We start from the raw sequence: 25700 nt of genomic DNA, 5'->3' as shown, positions 1-25700 counted from the left end.
GCTCGGGCATCTGGTCAGGATGCCTCCTGGACGCCTCCCTGGTGAGGTGTTCCAGGCACGTCCCTCTGGGAGGAGACCCCGGGGAAGACCCAGGACACGCTGGAGGGATTATATCTCTCAGCTGGCCTGGGAACGCCTCGGGATCCCCCCCGCAGAGTTGGCAAATGTGGCTGGGGAGAGGGAAGTCTGGGCTTCCCTGCTTAGGCTGCTGCCCCTGCGACCCGACCCCGGATAAGCAGCGGAGAATGGATGGAAACCTGGAAAAAAAGCAACTTTGATAATAAGGTCAGCTGGGTCTGCCGAAGGAGGCCCGTGCTCCATATGGAGTCGGTACGGCCTGGTCATGTGACTTCCATGTGTCCTGAGCTGCAGTGTTGCAACAAATGAGGTCAGCCTCCAGGTATGGGCTTGAACAGCAGGCAGGGCCTCAGGATGAGCACTGCTCTACACACACACATACATACAGGCATGCAATGAAAGCACATTAATATGTGCATGGATGTGTGTAATAAAGCTTACACTGTAGAGCACACTCCCATAGACACATGGTCTGGCCCCAGTGAAGATGAAGTGATGCAAAATGACATCAGTCGCTGATGTTTCTGCATGTGACTCATTACACTGGCTGCTGAAGACTCAACATTATCTCTGCTGAGAGCGAGCAAACAGGCCAGGTTATCACTGCACTCATCACCTGAAGTGCACATGAGCCTATTGATCCCCAGCATGATGTGTGGAGGGTTCTCGCCACTGCACAGGAAATGAATGCCGCACAAGAGAGGTGTTGATCTACAATGTCTGTCTGAGTAGCTTTGTGTTTTTGTGTCCCCATAACTGCAATACACAAGCACAAACAACCACAAATATGTGCAGATGTTATGGAGCATTAATGTTTATTTAGATATTTGTTCACTAACCCCTGAGAAAATTGCCATTGTGTATGCAGTTCTCCAGCTGGGTGGTGACGTCCAAGTATTTGCTAACAGTGTTAGCTGACTGGTGTACCGTTTGTGGACAGGAACATGACAGATGACTGGAACAGGTGACAGCAGGCATTTGAGGAGAGCCCACTCCACCATATAAAATAATACACGCCATGACTGACAGAGACAGGAAAATATAACAAATAACAAGGGGACTATGTATGTCTACTGCTCTTTCCAGTAGTTTTACATCTCTTTGTGTCCATTTTGGAACTTGAGGAGCTGTTTTGTTGGGGTTTTTTTTATATAATTTTTGTGGCAATTTTGTATCATGTAAGTCTTCCTTTAGCATCAGTTTAGATTGCCCTTTAAGGTGTTATCTAATTGGAATTTTTTTTGTATTACTCAGGTATTTATTGTGTTTGCTTCTTTAAAAAAAATGCAAAGAACTAAATCTTTCAAGGTCGTCAGAAATTATGAGATTTTTAACCCAAGTGCTAATCAAAGGGTGGCACTAGCTCAGGTGGCAAAGCCACGGCTGCTTGTCTTGTGACCTGACAGTCTGTAGTTTAATTCCTGCACCCCTATGCTGCGGAGGAGGACATAATGGTTCCTAAACCCAGATAAACGCAGAGGGTCGTGTTAGGAAGAGCATCCAACATAAAACATGTGCCAAATATTCAACTGTACAATGATTTACTGTTCCTTCAGAGGGACAAGCCGAAAGGGGAACAACAACATATCACAAGTGCTAATCATGTGACCACCTGAATGGAAATGGTCATTCTCCTTCAGTCAAAACTAAATATAACCAAGCAACAATGACTGTAATCAGAAATAATGGAAGAACATCCTTTGCGAGACGTGACAAAGTGTCACATACTTTCAGGTTCTGTTTGCTTCAACACAGTCTGAACCCTCTCCGGAAAGCTTTGCTGGGATTTCTTTAAGTAGTCCCTGCTGTTATTTGGATGTGGATTATTGCGTTTCTTCCAAGCGGCAACCTCCTGCAGTAAAAAGTGAAGCCTATGCAGAAGTGCATAAAACTGCAGTTCCCCCTTCATCCTCTAGGGGCTGGCTGCAAAACAGAGCAAATCCCCATAGACTCCCATGTTAAAAAGGCCAACTTCATGGACGAAATAAACATGTTTACAGCCTGGTTCAAAAATCCATTTTCGGTTTATAGGTCAGGTTTACCTTCATGAGAACTGTGGGGGGAGTACATTTTTTTCTAACTCACCCGTTTAAAAGTAATTTAATCTCGAAGTTTGGCATATTTAGAGGCAGGTCCTTTTGATTGACAGGTACCGATATCCGGCTTCAAGTCAGAAGAATGTAGAACAACCCCGGTTTTTTTAGCTGGTTAACAATGTGACTTAGTTTTAGCCCGCTTACCTCCGTTAGCTGGTTAGCTCCTGTTATCTCGGGATTAACTTGGTTAGCTTTTAGCTACAGAAAGCTCGGAGTTCGCTCGATGTCAATCATCCACCATGACGCTCACGGCTCCCTTCTCAGCTCCACCTCTTTGCCCATATTTGTATTTTCTGGGCGAGACGACGTGCATGACGCTGCCAAGATGGCGACGGTAGGAACTGCGCACCCAGCTTCATTTCAGCTCTTCAGAAACCTATGGGTGACGACACAGAGACTCCGTCCATCTCTTTATATACAGTCTATGGTTTCTTCCTTATCAAGATGACCCCACACAGTTTCAGAAATAGTCAGGTCTGGGCTCTCAGAAGGATTCATCCCCCTTTCAGACTTCTTGCCATGTGTTTCCAGTTCAGTTCTTGTTACTTGACATAACTCAACATTATCTCACACTTTCCCTTCCCCAAGAATGGCTTCCTGACAGCCACCTTTCCATGGAGACCTTTTCTGATGAAGTGTCAGTGAGTGAACAGTTGATGAGGAGTCAGATGTCAGGTCCTGTGTCAGCTTTTTAATGGATTTTTTTTCTTCCTTTTTCTTAAGTACATCATCTTCAGATTCAGCTCCACTTTTAAAAATCCTGACATTTTTTCTTTTGCCCCCTCCACCACCTGTTCAATGAATCCATCAATCAATCGATCAAACTTTATTTATTAAGCGCTTTTCCAACATAAAATATGTTACTCAAAGCGCTTTACAATTTAAAATCAGACATAAAGGAAACACACATACAGACACATTATATAAAAAGATAGTTTTCTCAAACTGGTTCAAGGACATGGTAGTTTTCATCACTGCAACTACAAATTTATAGCAGGCTACAAGTAAAAAAAAAATATCATTGATCAGTGGTGAGTTGCTGAGAAGTAAACATATTTCTGGGCTGAAAACGCTGAAAGAACAGCCAATGTCCCAAGCCAGGGGGAAATATTGCTCAAGACCACTTTAAATTTACATCATTGGAAGAAAAATGCAATGAAATAAATTTTGGCACAAGACTTCACATAGTTTTTACTCCCACACACACACACCTGAGCAAACTGACCCTGATTTACCTGTCTACCGCTAGAACACCCCTCAGACTTTGGCCTGTCAAACAGAGCTCTTATCTCAGGTAACATGCTGCAACCTGAAGCAAAAATAAACAAAAAAAAACAACAAAAACAAAACATTTTTAGCAGCTCAGATAGCAATGACTCAGTCAGTGAGATGTCAATATAATTTGGTCTGATAAGAAACCCAACAGCAACGTTTAGATAGCACTCAGAGTTCTCTTTAGTTTAACTCACAGTTTTATTAGTCAATGCAAAGAATCATTGTTTACAGACGTCATCATACCAGGTTAAAACCCAAACTTTAGAACAAATCCTTTAATTAATTTGTTATAGGTTAACAATTCTCATTTTCCCTCATTTCAGGTTCATGTCGACTCTTCATGCATATTGTAATGCAGCTATCTTTTAATGGAGAGAGTCGCAGATTGAGAGGAAAACTGATCTTTCTATCCTCCTGCCATATAACCTCAGTGTGAGGTCCCACCATTATCATCTCCCCAACCACTCATTCCGACAAGTGATTTGTATCCACATCACTCATCTTGACACAAGATTAAAATATTCATATTCTAGTCACTGTGTTCCTGAATACTGGTGCAATGGAAGACAGTAAAGTCGAAGTTAATTGATTTTTCCAGAGGAAATGGTACACGATTGGGCAGATTAACATATCAAAGACTGAGCTATGCTTTACCTTTGACCTCATTTCCCTCTGAGAAAGAAAAAACACACACTCACACAGACACTCATGCTAACTTGTATACCACCTGACGCACATTAAAGTACAACACCAACAGGTATTTAGCATGAAAGTATGGACCTGCTTCAAAGGCTGAACCTATTAGGACAAACAGGTGACATTAACGTGACAACAGTAGCATGTTAGAGTGGAGAAGCATCAAAGGCACCAAGGTAGGTTTATTATAGTTTTACCACTGCGTCTGTTAGGGTCAGCATTTAGTATTAGCTCCCTATTAGCATTTCAAAGGTACCAGCTCTTGCTCTCACCTGATGTTTTGACATTTTTCACCTCAACTGTCAGCATGAGGATTTGAAGGTTACTAAAAAAAAGTAATCATACAGGATTTATAGCAGAAATGTGTCTATGCATCCTTCTGCTTTAACCACTGAAAAGTCCTGCGCATAATGTAGGTAACATCTCTCAGAAAAAGCAAACAGGTATTTGCAAACACTTGGATTTTTGACAAAAAATAGACCAAAAATTCAGTGGGTTTTTTTTTTTTATCCCCAGCTATTGCACAACATTTCAGACTTTTATATGCTCAAATCTTTTTTGGCGTTGTGCAATAACTGTTGTATGAAAGACATAAAGGGATTAAAAAAAAACAACCCACTAAATAATTTCTCATTTTGGAGATCTGTGAGTGGACTTCTGCTACACATCAAAAACTGAGTTTTAGTTTTCATTCTGAAAATGTGCAGAAACACCCGAGGGACTTAGGACAGGTGGAGGACTCAAGGGCTGATCCAAGGCGAGAGTGGTTTATTAAACAAAATAAGAAAAAAACTCCAAGCAACAAAGGCCAATGTGAGCTCAATCCTACTGGGAGAGTTGGTGTTAGCTAATGGTCTGACAAACAGTGGCTGCAGCAACTGGGTTTTAGTTTGGGGGGGGGGTGTGATGAGGTACAGGTGTGCCATCGTTACGTGCAGCTTCAGACAGAGAGGGAGGAGACACCAGGGAGGCATCGCGTGACAATATTAGCTTTTAAAGACAGATGCCTCAGTTTTTTGTTGGCTGCCCAGTCTCACCAGTGAAAAAGGATGTTTGTCCTCATGTTTAATATGAACAAAGATAAAACTCAGTTTTAGAGGTGGGAAATAAAGGTAGACTGCTGTCTTCTGACATGTCTCAGACATTTTCACTCGACGGAAACTGTGACTGACAGTGTAGTTTGCAACATAATATTGTTTCCTGCCCTAATCCTGTTTTTTTGTTTGTTTTGTAATATATTCATGTGCATCAATTCTAACTCTAACCATGCACTTTTCATTCCTTACTGCAACCATTTGCAGGTGGAAGCAAAATAAAGAGAGGAAGAAATCTCAGATTGTTTCCTCTCAGTAGAAGGTCAGGGGTTTCATACCGCTGACCAACCCCCTTCTTCTCTCCAACACGTCATTTTTCTCCCAGTCCAGGTCATTGGATTGCAGCAGGAGTGAAATGTCATCAATAGTACATCAGGAAACGTGTCTATTATACTTCTTTTTTAGCCTTTAGCTGCATATTTTTTCTGTGAAGCATCATGAGATAAGGTGGCTGATTGGAGCAGTAGATTAGAGCCCTGAGCAGGTGATCTACTTTCTTTTAGGCTTCACGTTTCTTGCACTGAGGCTGCATCCATCTTTTAGCAACTGGATTCTGTTCTTTATAAGCTCCCATTATTGTTTGAGACATCTTTATGAGGCCCATAAATTGACTCAAGAAATCTACATAAACAGTTAAGGTCATAGATTTCATGTTCACTGACCAGCACGAGGACAATCTATCCTTTTTTTTTAAAAATCAATATACTTTGCAGAAAGCTGCTCTACTGAGTGAATAGAAATTTAGGAGAAGGCAGTCAGGTTTATGAGATGATGTCCCTGTATGTCTCAGTCAGATAGATGTAAAAATCATAGCTTCGTAAACCCCTGCCTGCTGTACAACAAAGGAAACAGTTAGGAGGCATTTAGCCTGCAGGCTCAACTCTTCCTCAAAGAACAATGCTCATACTGTAAGTCTACTGGCTGACTTCTCATTGAGAAGGATTTTCCAGCATAAATACAAATGAATTCACTAAAAAGAGGATAAAAGCCCCCAAAGCCTTTTGAGCCCAGTAGCTATTCATGTCAATACCAAATTAGCATTGAATAATGGCATCCGTTTCCCCTTTCACTTCACAGGCAGCAGGACAGCAGCAGCCTGGAGAGACGTTGTGATGTGGCGGAGCAGGACTCCCCTGATAGGAGAGGGCTCTATAGCCCTTCATATCCTGCCAGTGGGAGATTCAATTAAAGCATTACTGACGGGGGGGGGGGGGGGGGGGGATGAGGGGGCACTGTGCTTGTTTGGGGGCTACGAAGTGATCAGAAGGTCAGCTTCCTGAGCAAAGAAAATGAACTGAAATGTAAACAATTTTTCTACTTGTTAAAAGGTGAAAACAGATATATTTTTAGATGTTTATGTAAGAATAGTTCTGTATGTGTCGTATTTGTTGTGGAGTATGACATTCATGCAGATTTGGTTTTATTTATAGAGACATTGGTACATTTATCCAAGTTTGTTACAAGTTACAAAAGCATTTTTAATGTTTTGCTTTTGTAAAGTTCAGCGACTAAAATAAATGTTAAAAAATAACATAAAAAAAAAAAACACTATTAGCATTTATATTCAAAGTTTTCTTGGCTCTCGACTGAATCAAATTGCTACCACAATAAAATTTTTCATCAGTAATCTAAATTTTTCCCTGATTAAAACCTCCATAATGGAGGAACTCCAATTTTCAGTGCTTTGCATTGTCCAGTTATTTAGCTGACTAGCTGATTTAAACTCGTACTCTCACATTGTAACAGAGCTACCGTGTAAAAACTAACCTGCAAACAAAAACAGTTCAGGCTTTCCTGTCAGACACAATTGCTATGTTTACATGGGAGTTTTAATTCCTCTTTAATTCAGAATAAAAGTTAATTCCATTTCAAACTGATGAAAAACGAACATGTAAACACCTAATTCCTAATGTAAATTTTTATTCTGAATTAAACTTGATTCCGATGTAAGTGGCTGGTTTATTCGCATTTTAATTCCAAACTATTTAATTCCTCTGTCATCTAAACCTTCATTCCGCTTTAAGTTAACTCCGGTCGTTCTGCGCATGCTCGTTACCTTGTCCTGTCCCGATGAACCGCATTGTTTTGCCTCCCGTGTTCGGTGGTCTGTCTTTCTTCTCCTTCTCAGTTGCTGCAAAAAGTGAAGTAGTATGCTCGTGTTGCGCTAGTACTTCAAAATTATAATAAAAATAGCGGCGAAACTGGAACTTATTATGTAATTTTTACAAGTTATAACTGAAAAGACGAGAAGCAGCGAGCCAACTTTATTTCCAGCATACATCGCGTGCACCCTCTGTCCAATCAGAACCCTTCCCAACCCGCCGCTCTAAAGAGGAATTAAGTGAGACGTGTTTCATGTAAACTTTCATTCGGAAATTTTTTCTTGTAAACTCGTAGGAATTTACGTTAATTCAGAATTATTAATTCCAAATTAAAAAACATCGTGTAACCATAGCCAATGGCAGTTCAATAGGTGGGGGAGCTGGTAATTCAATCGAATATTTTACAAGTGCCCATCCACTGTATCACAGTCGTCCCAAATACAAATATGTTTACAGGACTTAATTTATGCAATTAAACTGAATACGGCAACATTTGCAGTGATTAATAATCATTTCCTTTCTTTTTATCCTATGAAATGTGGCAACAATGTTAATGGTGGCAGCAATTCTTTAATATTTCTGTAATTGAGTTTGTTATCCAGATAGTAAAGCAGGCGTCCACCAGCTGGAACGTTATCAGTTCTCAAACTAGTTGGACTATTTGTTTTGGGCAAGTAAGTATTGGCCAAAACACTCAACAACAAATACCTGCATGGCAGCTTTTGCGCCACCGGTGTGAGTGTCACCAAGATCCTAACCAAGTTAAAACCCATATTTGTTTTAATCTTAAATATATTTGTCATGTTCAGCTCTGATTCGCTAAAATAAAATAAATGTAAATTAAGTTATTTTTCATAGTTTTAACTTACAAAGAAACATGTGACGTATCAATATAACTACAGGGGTGCAGGGAAAAAAAATATGGATCTCAAAAATAAAAACACATTTTCTTTTTCCATTTTAAGAAAATAAAAGAAAAACTATCAAAGTCCTTAAACTCTGCTGTGTCTGAAACGATCAGCAAGCCAACAAATGAAAATGCCCTTATCTGCCTCACGATGAGCTTGCAGATGATAAGAAAAGGAACCTTACAAAAACATATAAAAAAACAAAACATCTTTTAATATCTTGCAGAAAATGTTTCCTTTGACTTCCAGATTAAAATAAACCCACTGCTGCAGCATCCACAATGAAGCTGCACAGGTTTTCTCCTGCACAATAACCCACATAATCCAGTTTGTGTTCCCCTGTTGTCTCGTGCAGCCAAATGCAGCACACCAACCATGAAGCACCTTCGAACAATGGCCATAATCTCACATTTTTGTTCTCCCGTTAAGCCTCTGCAGTCTGCTCTCTGCCTGTCACCGTATGATGCCATAACATCCAGAAGAGCTTCACTCCCTGCAGCACCTGGCATGTCCAACCTGGAACCTGATCACCAATAAGTACAGGAATAGTTTGACTCGAGCTTGTAGGCCCCTCCTCTGACCCTCTGTAAGCCACCACAGAGCTTATGTCGGCCTGTAGTTTTAAGTGAAACAAGATCAACTTAACTTAGCTCTACTCAGCTCAGTATATAACCACAATGAAAGCAGATGACACCAGATGAAATCATCCATTCATTCATTCATTTTCCGAACCGCTTATTCCAATTCAGGGTCGCGGGGAAGCTGGAGCCTATCCCAGCCGGCTTTGGGCAACAGGCAGGGTACACCCTGGACAGCTTCCGGATGAAATCAAATCAGATAAAAAAAAATTTTTTAGATTATCTATTACTCTGTACTAACACAGCTGGAAACTTAGTTTCTGGATTGTATTTTACTTCATCTTGATTTTAGAACAGCACAAAACATAAAAAGGAGAATTTTCTCTATCTTAATTATGAATGAGTGTCATATTCAGACAGAAGACTCACATCGTAAGAATCAGTGTATTTGGGAGAATCCCTGTGATTGCCCACTCTTTGCATTTTGTCAACTTAGTGAAAAAGAGAGAAGCACATAATTGATATTCATTCATTCATTCATTTTCCGAACCGCTTATTCCAATTCAGGGTCGCGGGGAAGCTGGAGCCTATCCCAGCTGGCTTTGGGCGACAGGCAGGGTACACCCTGGACAGCTCGCCAGTCCATCGCAGGGCCACATAATTGATATAGCGTTCTTAAAATTGTGTCTGATTATTGATAAATATCTGCTTTTGTGTAAAGGGTTCAAAATTGCAAGAATTACACAACACTCTCAAAAATAGAGGTACAAGATAAGGACATTTCTGTACCTATAGGTACATTTTAAAGAAATGTTCTCTCAAAAGTACAATACTGGTCTTTAAGAGACCAGAAGCACACCTTCAGAGTATGACAAAGGGTCCAAAGTGACATAAAGTACAAATTTGTACCATTTTAACCATAAGGGTACCTGCAGCATTGAAAAATGTTTGTCGTGACAAAAACTATTGTTAGCAGCAGTGCTTTAGGTGGGCTGGTACGCAGCGGTACACAGTACCGGTACTTTTAAATTCTATCCTTTTGTGTACCGGGATTTCTTTTTTACAGTGTATAGTGCATACTGGGACTTTTACCAGCTTTTCTTCAGCAATCAGTATACCCCCCTACGACTTCACCACATATTACAACTGATATTTGATGATTTTATTTAAAAAAAAAAAAAAATTAAAAAGTTGCCTCAGAAGAAATGCATTGTTCAGACCGGTTTAGACGCACAACACTTGCTGTAGCCCACAATGTCAGTATTTTGAGTTTTTGAAGATTATTTCCAGATTAAAGATAAGATAATATTGCTAACTGGCATGGACCAGGCCTAAAAAACATAACTTGATAAGGTGAGGTTGAACTTGATAAGGTACAAAAACAGACCGGAACTGAAGGGTACAGAAATGTCTCTCAAAAGAGTACACCCCCAGCGACAAGCATTTGTACCTTTTTAGGTACAAGCTGGTACCTCTATTTTTGAGTGTGAAGATGTGATGAACAAAATAATACTTTGTCAGAATGAGATGTTTCGTGTCCTCTTCAGTTCCTGGTTTCCTGTTTTAGTTAGTAGTTTTCCTGGTTTTGTTCCCTGATGTCTAGTTTCCTGTTTTGCTTTCCCGTTCATTAGCTCACCTGGACTCATTAGTTTAGTCATTCCACCTGTGTTTCGTTCTGTTTGTGTGTGTATATATATACACAGCTTGGTTTCTGTTTTTAGTTGCTGGATCATTGTGTGTGTTAGACCATGTTTCCCTTGTGAGTTCTGCATTCAGTTTATTTTGTGATTAAAACCTCTAAGTTCTGCATCTGTGGCTCCCTTCTCCTGCATTTGGGTCCCTTCACCTTCACCACCATTTGTGACATACTTATCATTTAAACGTGATGCATTTTATTTGTTTAGGCTAACCTGGCGGAGCAGGAGCAGCAAAGACCAGAGAACAGAATACAGCAGCACTGAAGACAAACTCGTTACTGATTAAGTCAGTTTAGAAAAGAGGAGCTGGTGCAGAGACAGGTAGCAAAGACTTTTGAAGAGGCTGCAACAAAAGCAGCTGGGTTGTAGAAGCTTAAATATTATATCTATCAGTTGGATGCAGACAACACACTTGGACAAGATGATGTATGAGACTGGGCCTCAACTTATTCAGCTGTTTATTTTACTCACATTTTTATACTTTCCACATGGATTTTCTTGTTTCCTTGTTTCATCTGGAGCTCTTTCTAAAAAAAAAAAAAAAAAGTGCTATAAATTCACCTTACCCACCTAGTATAGTTTATTGTATTTCTTTCTTTTGCAAGTGCTGCTGTATGTAGAACTGTTGCAGCAGAGTGGTGCCTTGCACATCAACTTATTCCTGTTTAATCCCTCTGCATCATCCCTCTGCCCAGAGCAGGGTTTATGTTAACCTACCTGCATGCTGCAAACCCACTTTGCACATGTTCCCGGGCTTATCAGTCTCATGTATATAATTATTTTATTAGTTTCGACTACTCTCCTGTTTGATGTTTAAGGAAGCTTTTGTATATTTACACAGATATCTCAGGCAAAAGTTCTGTGATTAGTGATAAATACATAAAATATCCAAATTAAAGTAGATCATATAAAAATGTGTGGAAGATACAGCTTTTTCCTTTAATATGGCGAAATCTTTGCAGGGTTGTCTGGTTGCATTATTTCTCCCCTTACAGCTGTTATCCTCTAATGCTCATGTTGGTGTTTCTCAGGCTTCATTTGTAATCACTACAGGTAAAAAAAAAAAAAAAAAAAAAAAAAATAGAGCGAACTGAAATTAAGGCCAAACACAACCTGCCCTTTTGTGTGTTAACAATTCATGTTGAAAGAAACACCTGGCCAAGAAATAACATGCTTCTGTCAATGATTTATTTGCTTTGGCACATAAAACAAACAAGAACTCATAACTGTGCATAAAAGTTGCAACATTCAGAAGTGACAAGGTTAATAAATGTTTTATTAGGTGCATTATTAATACTAATATATATTATATGTAAAAGATACATTATTATATGAAACAGTTATCATTTTCTTATGTCAGTTATTAAAGGTATACCTATGAAACACAGCTTATAAAGTAGCTGTTTTTGGGGCGGCCATATAGATGTCGGATTAATTAATCACAATCAAAAGAATAAATTTATTTACTATTAACATGTTAGGTCTTTTCAAGAGGTGTGGGTCCATTTTAATTACAATATCACCATGCTTACGGTATTATTTTAAAATATATGACTACTTTCATCATCAGTACCTTTCACCACACTTTCTTTTAAAACTTGTGATTGTTATTTTTATCTTTTTAAATGTTTATTAGCCTACTTTTTGTCTGTTTTCTCCACTTCTCATCACTGATTGTCTTTCCTCTTTTGCTGTCCTATATTTGTATGTGCCCACCTGAGCTGAAACACCTTGGCCTCCTTATATTTAGTTTATATATTTATTTAACTGTCAGGAGGAGCACATGCAGATTCTTGGTACCGAGCTGGACCTGGCAGAGAGGTGGCAGAGCTTTCCAGAGAAAACTCAACCATGTGCGGCCAGTAGGAGGGGCCGTGCTGAGGTGTTTGAGGAGCCGTAAAAGCAGACCGTGTGTCGCAAACCAGGTGTTTTTTGCTGGGGGAAGGTGATGTCGTAAATGGGGGGGGGGGGGGGGCAGGGGGCAGGAATGGGAGGGGTGAGGAAGGGTGAGGAGGAGGGAGAGACAAGAAGAGGAGGAGGGAGGGAGGAGGTAACTCGCGAACGGCTGTGTTTCAGACTCAGCGAGAGGATCATGGCGGATGGCCCCAGGTGTAAGCGCAGAAAACAGGCGAACCCGAGGAGGAGCAGCGGTGAGTCCAAACTCCTCTGAGTAAGCCTGGCGGGCTGTCGGAGAGCTTTTTGACTCGATAAAGTTCTCCTTGGGACTTTTGGGAGTGAGTTGGAGCACATTTCTGGGAGTTTTCGGGGCGTGTGAGTGTGTTCATATCCCAGTGTGGTGGTGTACCGTTATACCTGGCTGGCTCGTCTCCCTCCGCCTAGCGGTGCATGCGGCCGCAGTCACTCACTGCACCGTTATCTGTCTCTTATAATAAACCCGAGGAGCGCTCCGTACTGTATGTATTCCCCCCACTTTTACTTCCACTTTCCCCATCTTTGTTTCAGTACTTTTCCCCCCACTTTTTCCGCGGAGAGCAACCACTTGGCAGCAGGTTGCGGGGCTTTTCACATAACAACGTGGCTGGTTGCAGTTCGGTCAATGTGAATTTTAGGGCGAGGTTGTTGCGGGGGTTTGTTGCATGCTAACTTGCTGCTCTCTCGGCCCGGATGGAGGTTTTTCTCGCTCAGGTTTGAAAACGATCCAACTTTACGTGTTGCTTTTATGGCTGGATGGTTTATTGCAGTGTTGTTGTGAACGCATGGGTCTTTATTGTTGTATTTATTATTATTTTGCAAGGGCTTTTTGGTGCTGTTTTGGTGCTGCTCCTGCTATAGCAAAGAAATGGGATGTTTATTTTATCTTCACACTGCTTTGCTGCAGGAACACTTGTTCACTTTGTTGAGGTCAGGAAGGAAACTAGAATAGCTTTAAATAAAACTCAAACAAACTCAGCTTTACATTTTATTTTTAACTTCTGTTGTGCGCACCTGTAATGTCGCGTTTCTGACGCGTTAGCATCACATTTACTACATTTTGACCATTATAAAGGATTTTCATTGAATTCAAAAGCATTTTATTTGAAATGATCTACTTTAATAGCGCTCTGGTTATGATCCTTTTCGGCTTCCATATTTGATACTTTCGCAATTAAACCTCTAAACTTGTCAGGGGATTTAAAAAAAAAAAAAAAATCTAATATAACTACTAAAGCACTGGGATGGTTTCAGAACACGACTTTGTTGTTTAACAATGTTAAATATTACTTCTAACTTGACTTTTGTCAAGTTAGAAGTAACATTTTACGGTATATGGATGTAATAGCTTCAAATTTAGTAATGTTTTTGAGCCAGAAAGCCTCATTGGATGGTTTCTTACCTGTCCGCTCCCCCTAACGCATTGCATCAACCAATAAAAAAGTAAACCCACATATATATATATATATATATATATATATATATATATATATATATATATATATATATATATATATATATATATTCGGACACGGTTATGGAGTATGCGAGCCGAGGGGCTGGAAAGCACCTTTTTTTTCTCCTCCTGCTGACGCCACGACGGTGACTCTGTGCGTCTGTACAGGAGCCATCATCATCATCACCATCATCATCATGTTTACCTGAACGCGGATAACGGGGCGGACAAATGGCCTAGAAATAAACACAAATAACACCTGCGGCTCTCGAGCATTAACGGAACAGGACCATTTGGTCGTTTCCTAAAGGCTGTGTGTGTCGCGAGGAGCAGGGAAAAACCGCTTCAAATGTCAACTTGTGCAGGTAGACATGATTTCTCTTTTTTCACCGTGTGCCATGCCAGCTTCGCATGGATGCTCGCCACCCTTCACTCTCGCGGGATTTATCTAATCGAGGCGCATTTCTGACCCACTTGTGCACGCTTTATCTTTCCTTTTATCTTTTTTTTTTTTCTTCCTTTGGAGGCTGGTTGCCTCTGTTTTTTTGTCGAGTGCATCCCCGCTGCTTCCCCCATGTGTGTGTGTGTGTTGTGGGAAAAGAGCGGTCCACAAGGTGGTTATAGCTCCGTTATTCCTCACCGTGTTGCAGAAACACTTGTCGAAGGTTTCCACAACAAAACCTTTTCTTGTCCATCTATTGTGCTGCGATGATTTATGATGCAATTTGCTGAGCAGAGGGGAATGGCGGTCAGTACCATTACTGCAGTGAAGGCGGGGTTGCTGCTTTTTTCCTGGACTGGAGACAGCCAGGTATACGCAAGGTGATGCAACACCTATAAAGGTGTACGTTTTAGCCCCCTTTTCCCATATTCTCGCCGTGCAATGCACTATTTCTTAATATAAACGTTCTCAACTGGCTTGTTCTGTTTGATTTCTTTATATATAACATTAAATGAGCGATTTATCCAGAAACGAGCGCGTCCTGGACCGTGCATCGAGGCGCACAATCAAGATGGCAAAAGGTGTGATTCAGTGATGCAGCAACCGCCTTCTCTTTGCTTCTACTTTCATGCAGCTTCATTTGAGACGCACATCTTTATTAGTTTTATTCCACAAGGCACACACAGCTTGTTCACAGCCCGCTTTGAATATGAAAAGAGCTGCTTTGCCAAACATTAGCCTGTGCTAATGTACCATGACCCCTTGCCAGTCATCATGATGATGAAGCAAACAGCTGCAGACACCAACTATACTGTCACAGAAGCTTTAATTTTGAGCTTGTAATCTCCTTACACGTTCACGTGCTTCCATCACTTGACATTATTAACTTTGAGTTATATGAACCAAAGCGATTACTCTGTATGCACATTCAAGGGTGGATAAAGCAGGTTAGACTGCTATCAGATCGGAGCTTGGCTAATCTTTAAAGACATCCTTGCTGTGGTTGGTAATTATTTCAGGTTTCTCGATTGTTTATGGATAGATTGTACTTGACAGACAGAATATTGCTTTCGTAATGACATACACAAGGAATTAATGTCCAACAATGACAACTGCATGGACTGTTACCTTTAGGCCAAGCTAAATGATCTTTTTTGTGGTGCAATATTGAAGTTTTTTTTTTTTTTTTTCATCTGAACAGGCCAGAATTAGGGGGATGCTAACCACAACAGCAATCGTGGTCAGTCCCTGAACCTTAAAGACGTTAAGTTTGTGTTACTATATTTTACTCTAAGGTCCAAAATGATCACCCTGTGAGTAATTTATAGGTTTGGTGACAAGTAATTGCAGCTTTTGGTTATTAGACAGACATAAACTGCTGTAAGATTTACCATCCACCATAGTGTTACTAGTTTGATATGAAATTAAACCATAAAGACCTATTATTTAGTGCCTTCTTCTCCACTTAACTCAGTGTTTTTTTTTCTCGGATAGACAGAATATGAGTTTAAGTTCATGGTTATAATTCTTCGATAGTCTCTGTAACTTTATAATTGAGATTAAATATCTAAATCTGATTCACAGTTGTCTCTTTAATGCATATGTAAGGCCATTAGCTCTTCCATCAGTTTACCCTCCATTGTTATTTCTGAGCATTTTGCTAAACAAAAAGATGCATTATGCTGATAAAAAAAAATAGATGGTGCTAATTTTAGTGCAGCACTGTTTAGAGGCTGGTGGTTTTGCTGGCTCAATCCTCTACTGGGGGGGGGGGGGTCAAACCCTTATGTGCAGGAAAAACCTTGACATTTCACAGTTATGCTTAAGCGAACCATGACTGTTAACAACAACATTAGTAGATTGTTATCAGATGGAGCTGTAATCTGTCGGTGATGCTAGTTAGAAGCAGAAGTGGGGGGGAATCACACAACTGTTTCCAAGTGCTGTAATTAAGCTAATCATTGACTACTCTACTTTTTTTTTAAGCTTAAACCAGCCAGGAACGTAAGAGAAGGATTGATGTGAGCTACATATCTTTCTTTGGTTTGTCTCTACTTAGTTGTTTTGCTGTGTGATCCATGCTAGCTCCTCCAGCCTTGTTGTACAAAAACTTCTCAAAGTGGTGCCACTTTATGAGGTTTATTTGGAGTGGCACCCAACATTGTTCTTACCTTACTTATCCAACAAACTCTGAGCTGCATGGTAGTTACCTGGTGTTAATAATAGTTGGCAGAGAACTTGCCTTGCAGCCTCTGCAGAAAGCAGGTTTCTGCTTTTATGTTATGCAAACATTCACCCCACTCTGCTCTCAATAATACTTTGCATAGTATAAGTATATTAGGTATAATTTCAAATGAAAAGAGCTGAGGAGGCAGTATGAAGTTGTTTCTGCTGGCTCATCTGCATGCTAATCATCTGTGGTCCTGTAAATGGCAGATGTCGGCCTCCATGCTGCCGCCGCGGTCAAGGCTTCATCATGCTGCACCTTCAAAGTGCCTCATGTTTGTATGTGTACCGATGAACCCTCAGCTGTGCTGTAATCTTACACTGCAATTTAGGGACAACAGGAATGCAGCCTGGTGTTAACATACCTTTACAGGATAAACACAGCGGCCTACTCCCAGGCTCGGATCGCTCATACTTAGATGCGAGCCAAAACTCTGCCCTCGCAGCCGTCTGTCCACAGGAAGTGAAACATTCACCAGGAGCGGTTGTTTATAGGTTTTGTTTTTTTTGTCCCACATATGGTTCTGGAGTTGATTGTGTGGTGTTGAATGTTGTTTAGTTGTTCACATACCAGTTGTGTATGTGGCAAAGATAGATAGAGCATTTGCATTTTCGAAATGATGGTGTTGTACAGTCATTCGCAGCATTTTCAGGGTCTATTTTCAGTCACTGCTGTCAGGTCAAAAGAGAAATGATTTGTACTGCTTTAAAGAAATAGTAGCTTTGGTGGCAGACTGTCTGATGAGCTTGCTGTTTAACGGCTGGATGAAGATAATTTTCTACGTGTCTGGTCTTAATTCGGCTCTCCAAAGCTTTGCACCATCATTCAGGACCATTTCATTTGGCTCAGCTCTTAGCTGTTTGACGCTGTTTGAGTCCCTCCCTATCACACCTTCAACAAGGAAGTAAATACAAAACAAGTGGCATATTTTCGGCCTGTTTTGTCTTTACGTAGAAATAAACCACGCTCAGCCTTGGGTCCTCCACTTACAGCTGTCTTACAGTGGAGAGGAATCATGTGAGCGTCCTGCCTCCAAGGTAATACTAAGCATATTTCTGCAGCTAACATGATTTGGCATAGCCTGGGTTCAGTTAAGTACACTCATTAGCAAATGCAATTACACAAATCCAACTTGTTATTCTTGTGTTATCCTGAGTTTTTTCTGCGGTTCTGATTTGCACAAAACTGCTTCTATGCTGAGGACATGTTTTGCAAGTTTTACCTGTAGTTTTTTCATTTTTATTTTACTTTACTTTTATGCTGATTCAGTATCTGTTGACACAGTCATCTCTGTGTCCTGTAAGGGAGATCATGGTGTCGGGGTGGAAGATGAAAACCAGTGATCAGTCATGGGACTTTCTTCTTATAAGGAGCTTCATGCAGCATCTTTCTGTGTGTGTGTGTGTGTGTGTGTGTGCATGCTTCCCTTGCACAAATGGGCCTGTGGAATGACAAAGCACTACAGGATGTCTTTAGCGAGCCAGCATTAACCCCTCCCCATCGCCTTTTATGGTCCAGAGGGGGAGGTGCGTCAGGGCTACTGATGCTGCTGCTGTGACTAATTGAGCTGTGTGTGTGTGTGTGTGTGTGTGTGTGTGTGTGTGTGTTGTGTGGATGTTAGCGTGAAGGTGGGAAACAGCTACTTTCCTTGAGGCTTTGCATAAGAACACAGGCCTGCTTGTTTGGATTTACATGCATTAACATGGTGCTGTGAGGGGAAAATAAGCAGTTTTCTACTGTTGCACTTGTGTTTCAGTTCGATAACTTCGGATGATAAAAGCACCTGAACAGATCAGGCATGAAAAGTTAAAAGCAAACGGCTTATAAATACACATGCACCAGGTTTGAACTGGTTCAAATAATACAAGGCCTTTTGTCAAAGACAGCAGCGACAGTCACTTTATTAACTTAACAACACTCTTTGAAAGCTGCCTTGATCAAATGACAGATGACTAAAAACGTTCCCCCGGTTCAGGCATGGTCGCTGCCCTGCAGGTGTGATTTTCCTTAGCAGCTCACGAGCACGCAACGTGAGGCTTATTTTTAGTCAAGGTGAAAGGGAAATGGTTGCTGCCCTGTGATTTAAAATGAAACCAAGAGCAACTCACTAATTATGTCACTCGAACTGCAGTGCACTGAGCAGTCTCATATAAAGGTGAAACTTTTATTGATAAAATACCAGTTCATTCCCATCTGAATTAACTGAGAAGTAAAAAAAAAAAAAAAAAAAAAGTCTTAAATGTATCAGGTGTAGACCTGTGGTAAAGTACAGGTTGGTTGGAAGAACAACTTTAAGAGTTTTAGCTGAAATACATGGACTTGTTTGGGGTCCAGACAGCAGACCTTTGTTGTTTGAAGGGAGATAAAGAATGAAATGTGCTCAAAACGTGACATATCAAAGTGTTGCGCAAAGAGCTTATGAGGCAGTCATTCATTTCTGTACTGTATAGTATGCCATGTGAAATTAAAATAAGCTTATAGTCAATCCAAATCCTCCTCTTAAGCTTTCAGAGCCATTAAAAATCGCACACCTACACCGTAAAACGCAACTAAATGTGGAACCAGAACTGAAATTTACCTCCAGCACCAGCAGTGCATGAAGTCTGAGGAACTGCTAAACCCGCCCTCTGAAAGGTGGCTTTACCCGTTTCCACAGTTAACCTGCTTCTCTTTCGCTCTGCTGAATATTCATGTTTTCAGCTCCAGAAGCAGCTAAAAACTCTCATCAACGCTTTGGCTGAGATGACGATCTGCGAAAGCCACCTTGTGGTGAAGCATCTGCTTTTTTTTTTTTCAAAAAAACTTTGATCTGAAAGGACATGAATGATTCTGCAGTAACACAACTGAGCACAAACACACATATTAATTCAATTGTGCGCTTGCGTGGGATTTTTTTGTGCACACAGGGGCGTGTGTGTCCAAAGAAAGAGCCTCATTCAAGTTGTTTTAAGTGGGAGATGGCAAGAACTCTTTCACACTCGGCCAGTGGGAAACTCCTCTCCCAGTCCTTTGGTGGTGGTAGAATTTGCATACCCTACCCAGCTCTTTTCTCTTTTCTCTCCTCTGCAGCCTGAAAAAGCCGAGGAGAGGCTGAGAGAATGAGTGAAAAACTCAGCCCAGAGCTGTTGCCTGCCTCCAGGCACAACACAGAGCCACAGCCGAGGGCGCTGTACAACAGGGTTCTGTTGTAATCCCATGTGTGTTGGTCACTCAAGTGGAATGCAGCCTTCCTGTGATAGGCTACTCACTTTGATTCACTTTCATTTAAAATTGGGACACATCTCAAAGGTAAACCAAAGGAAAACAGAGGAGGGAAACCATAAGCAAAGTACGAACCGCATGCTGAAACTGAAACACTAGATTGTCATCTCAACCTACATTATGATACAGAAATGTGACTCAAAGAAAATCATTAAATTAAAGCAAAACTTAAACATTCTTCTAACTTCAGCTCCTTGATCATGCAGTTTTTTTTGTGTTAAGTGAAAATAAAGTTTTAGAGAAACAACTCATCTAAATTTAGTGTTTTTCACTTTAGTGTGTCACCATTACATGAGCTGATTTCTTGAGATATTTATAGTTTATATTGACAGTGGCATACAGTAGGGAAATCAAATGTTTACTATTTAGAGATGGGACAAGTTAACTGTGATGTTTGTGTTTTACTTTTTAAAATAAGTTGAATAAATCTGCATCAGAAAGTGGCCAGAGGACTGTGTGAGTGTAAACATTGACATCTCACACATGAATTTTGCTGTGCTGGATGGGCTTTAAGTACAAATCATCCATGCTTTCTTGACTATGACACTTTCAAAAAGAGCCACCCCCCCTTTTCAAATTGCATTTCACACTTATAAAGCTGGAGAATGCTTCTTTAGGTTTGAACTATGGCATATCATTTTTTTTTTCAGTTGCACCATGCTCAATTGCGTTTCACAGGAACTAGGTTTTTTTCACTGGAAATCACTTACAAAACCTTCCTGAGTTACTGGCACAAATAAAAAGCTGAATAAAGCTGCAACCCAAAATATGTAATACTGTGTAGATTCCAGGTGGCCTGCTGCTGGGAATGGGTTAGAAACAAAAGTAAAATGTAAATCTGATGTAGGATGGGAGGAGACATCCTCACAGCCACAGTGGTCTCCGGAGATATAAATCACCAGCAATGGACAGGTGGGTTAGGAGGGGTCTGACTCTGTAAAGACACTCCTGAGACTGCAGAGAGAACAGCAGCAGCGGGACAGGTGTGGAGGGGAGGAGAATTAGATTGGAGACACAGCAGACTGATTTATCCTCCTTTTTTACTCCTCCATCCATTTGGGTCATTTTTTTTGTCTTTGAAGTAGAAAATTTTAGCAGAAAACATAGGAGTAATTTCTGGTTCCCTTAAAAAAAATGTAACTGCAGTAGTTTATCAGCTCATCAAACCACCAAGTGGCACTTCTTTCTTTACATTTTTTTTTTTTTGTTAAAAAATCAATTAAAAAAAAAAAATATATATATAATCTATAACAAAATTTTTGTCAGAATGATGGTCTGGCTACTGTGTTAATTTTTCCTAATTGAAATCAAGAAAAATGGCAAGCAAAAACAAAAGTTTTTATACATTTTTTTTGCTGTTAATCCAAAAAAGTTAGCAAAATTGAAGAATTGTGAGAATCGCAATTTAAATCGAATCAATACCCAAAAAAATCTGAATCGAATCGGGACAAAAGCATATCGTCACAGCCCTAATATATATATATATATATATATATATATATGTATATGTATATATATATATATATGTATATATATATATATATATATATGTATATGTATATGTATATATATGTATATGTATATGTATATATATATGTATATGTATATGTATATATATGTATATGTATATGTATATATATATATATATGTATATGTATATATATGTGTATATATATGTATATGTATATATATGTATATGTATATATATGTATATGTATATATGTATATATGTATATGTATATGTATATATATATGTATATATGTATATATGTATATATGTATATATATATGTATATATATATGTATATATGTATATATGTATATATATATGTATATATATATATATATATATATATATATATATATATATATATATATATATATATATATATGTATATATATATATATATATATATATATATATATATATATATATATATATATATATGTGTGTGTGTGTATATGTGTGTGTGTGTGTATATAATATATATAATATATGTGTGTATATAATATATATAATATATGTGTGTGTGTACAAAATGTAACATAGTTACTTAGAAACAGTGGGAAAACAGCTGATGACTTCCATTGGCAATGACAGGTAACTGAGAGAATCAGCCTCAGAGAGAGAAGAAAAAAAACTCGAAATCATAAACAACACGCATACAATAACACTCTTATATGACATCATACAGATGATAAATAAAGTTAAATCCTGTAAACAAAACTGAAACATGCAAGGATAAGAGGTCATCAAAAAGTGTCTCACAAAACAGTGTTAATAGATCAAGACAAAGGACAACCAAAAACCTTTTGCAGATGACAGATTACAAACATCACAGGGCTGTTGTGTTCTTTCTGTGCTGCATCTTCCTGTTTTTGGTGCAAAGTGTTTAAAATTAGCAGATGGCAAACTGAATTAACAATTGCTGAAGTTTTGTGGTGATTGGCAGACATATTGTTTCCGGGCTTTTGTTTCAGCTTTGTTTTTATTGTAATTTGTGATGAGAGAGAAACCTCCTGCTCAGAAAGTGTTTCAGTAATTCAGACACAGAGGTGTCGCCTCGCTTTTTCCTGCTTCCATCATGCAGGATGGATGGAGACTGAACATGTTGAGAGAGGGAACTGAGGATTTGATTAGAAACTGAGTAGATGATCAGTGTGGACTCTCTTCATCTCTCATCCATCCTGTTATCCTCTGGGCTTGGTCTGCAGCACATGTTATCAGCAAGTGATCTATGACACCTAGATACAGGAGGGAGACGAGGTGAATACACTTGCAAACAATATCTTCAGGTGTGTTTAAACCCTGCAAACTGTCAGTGCACATCCAGATTTGTTTAATTTCTTGAGATTTGTCCTTCCAAAATCATTTAGGCAAATTCACAATGGATTGAAAGACTGAGCTGGAGGAAAGGGAGTGTTATTGAATTACAGGTGATGGCTGCTAATTGGGCCCTCCAGAGATCCTTTGTGCATGTGTTCAGTATGAGGCTGTGTTAGGCTCAGGGGATGCAGACTTGATGAAGCTGTTAGGGTAAAGAGCAGGGCCTGAGTGCTGTGCTTTAGAGGCTGTCCTGTCCCCAAGGAGGAGCACTAATGGAGGCCACCCAGGTCTGATGAATTACACCCAGACTGGATGGATGGAGGGATAACTGGGCTCAGGGTGATGCTGCTGTAATTGAGGCAGCTCGCTAAGTGTGAAGAGGGCTTGGAGTTGGATGTGCTGCAGGCATGAAGCAACACGTTTGTGCTGAAGCTGTAACGATAACGGCATTAACAGTCCACTGTGGTTCATGGCAGGGTGTCAGCAGTCACACTCAACAGGCTTTTTCTCTGAATAACATGCTATTCTGCAGTCACACAGCATAAGCACAGGCATGGAAAAAAAAAAAAAAAAAAAACTACATCAAATCTTTGGTATTTGCAGCAGTTTGGACTTGTATAAAGAGAAGACCTGGCAGCTGACACGATGGCAAGTTGTGCTGAAACAATCAGCCGATTTAGACATCTAATGTTTGCCCACAACAGATTTGCTTGTGATTGGCTGAACACACCTGATCCAACAAAGGTACTGTTGGAGCGGGGAAATCTGGAAAATATGCAACCGCTGAGCCTTCAAGAACCAGGATTGAGCGCGATGAGACTAAAAGATGGAAAAAGAATAAGTTGCAATCAGAATAGACATCAGAATAAATTAAGAGCAACAGTGATTTGAGCTTCTTTTCATTCCATTCTCACATTTTTCCATTTATTTCATCCAGTTTGCTTTTCCTTTGTACTGTCGAGCATCCAGGAAGTAGGACACGCAGGCTTCTCTGCTGCCACTCAGAGTGCCACCGTGCTCTCCCACCTCTGTTGATCAAAGCAGTTTTAGCATCCGTGTTGCCCAGGAGAGTGACTACTGAGGCGTCAGCTGTTCGGTATACACTATACTGTATGTGGGGCAACGACTGTGCACACATTCTCATCTTCTTGTTTGTGTCACAGCTATCCGTGTGATTCAGGCTCCATCAGTGACGGAGACCTCTGTTGAAGACCAGCGCACCATCATCACTGTGTGTGTGTCTGCGTGAGGAGACGAGTTTTCAACCATAAATGCTTATTGCTTGAGGTTTGACTGCTGTGGCATGATGTAAGTGATGGTTTATGAGTCCTTTCAGGTGTACCTATAAAAGGCTGTGTCCGTAGTTAAGGTTGGTTGAGGCTGAGAATGCATGCTGTTGTGGTAGGGCTGCTCGATTATGGCAAAAATTATAATCACAATTATTTTGACTAAAATTGAGATCTCGATTATTTAACATGATTATACTTTTATCTTTAACAACATGGTTTGTTTTTTAACATTAAACAGTAACTTTAAAAAAAAAAATCTTTTGGATTTCACATTTTAGAAAACAAACAAATAACATGAAGCTTTGTCTTGACAAAGTGTAAATACTGTAAATATTAGTTATTTTATTTATTTTAAACAAATGAAAGAAGATATATGTACATACACACACATATACATACATATACATTCTAAGGAAGAAAATAATAATAATCATAATATTAATATTATTAATAATAACAATAATAATAATAATTCCTCATCAATTCAATAATTGAGTAAATTTGTGAAAAGAAGTTCGAAAAATGATGGCATGATGATAAGATGATATGATGGCAGGTAGGGCTGGGCAATATATCGAATATACTCGATATATCGTTGCTAGTCCCCTGTGCGAATATAGAAAATGCCTATATTCGTCATATTCAAGTATCCTGTTGTTTTTAGCTGTGGGCGAGGTTTTCTCACTCCTCCTCGACTCTGCACCGCTTTGCACAGAGAGTTAAACCAAGCGCACCTAGTTACGTACATAACGTGAGCTACGTGCTACGTCATGAGAGGCAGCGTGTAGCTACTTTCTCGCTAAATCTGGCGACTTTTTTTGTGAAAAGTGACTAGCGACAAATCTAGCGACTTTTACTGGAGTTATTGGAGACTTTCCTGGTGTTTTGGCGACTGACTTTAAAGCGCATATTGTGAAGTTATTGTCAGAACGAGAGTCTCTCCCCGTCCTAAAGCACTCAGTCGCTCCGGCTGCAGCTGCAGCCAGTCAGAGGAGCAGAGAGGACACCTGCACGACTCCACCTACAGTCACAATGAACAGCCACTGATCCCGCTCTGGATTACAGAGTGGGACGTAAATTGCAAAGTTTTTCACGTCACGCAAAAATAATTCATTATATTTGATTACATTCACAGCCTCTGTCACTGACTCACCTCATCCACTGTGTGTGTGACACAAGCATGTTTATCTAGCTCGTCATGTCTCTTGAAAGTACAGAAAGGAGTGGGAATCAAATCCTGAATTAAAAACTGGCTGAAGCCGTTTATTGGAGACGATACGAGGACATTCTGCCTGTATTATTAGACTGATTTCTATGCTAAACTCTGTGATTAAAAAAATACACGACAACTCAAAACTGTATCCATAAAGCAAAGCCTTATAATAGTTCATCATTTGAAAAGTCCCCCCCTAGAGCACCTATTTTCATACGTTGCATTTATTACATCATGCAAAGGCACTTTATTTTGTTTTAAAATGACATGTTTCTGCCACTGCTTTAACTGTTCAATAAATACGGTTTTGATCAGTTTGCTTCGTTACAATTTCATCCTTTTGGCATGAATGTTTAAAATCAGCATATCTTAATGCAGTATGAACAATTATGTTTTAATGGAGACACAAAATCATCTTACTGATGTGATTGTATGCACCAAAGCATTAATTCAAGGCTAAGGTAAATATTGAGATATATATCGTATATCGTGACATGGCATAAAAATATCAGGATATTACTAAAAGGTC

The 25700-nt window shown here is 39.7% G+C and overlaps 1 protein-coding gene across 1 annotated transcript in view; it reads left to right on the top strand.

The window, feature by feature from the left end:
* The first annotated feature begins 12579 nt into the window (after nucleotides 1-12579).
* zeb1a (zinc finger E-box binding homeobox 1a) overlaps nucleotides 12580-25700 on the top strand; it is a 64858-nt gene continuing 51737 nt past the window's right edge. The window contains exon 1 of the mRNA XM_079243255.1: nucleotides 12580-12674. Within this exon, the coding sequence (XP_079099381.1) occupies nucleotides 12617-12674 (58 nt within the window). The 5' untranslated portion in view covers nucleotides 12580-12616. The remainder of the gene's footprint in view (nucleotides 12675-25700) is intronic.

The sequence above is a fragment of the Telmatherina bonti genome (genome assembly GCF_933228915.1).
Source record: "Telmatherina bonti genome assembly, chromosome: 7".
Taxonomy (NCBI): domain Eukaryota; kingdom Metazoa; phylum Chordata; class Actinopteri; order Atheriniformes; family Telmatherinidae; genus Telmatherina; species Telmatherina bonti.
Note: the sequence above shows the minus strand (reverse complement) of the source record. Positions and strands in the feature narration are given on the sequence as shown.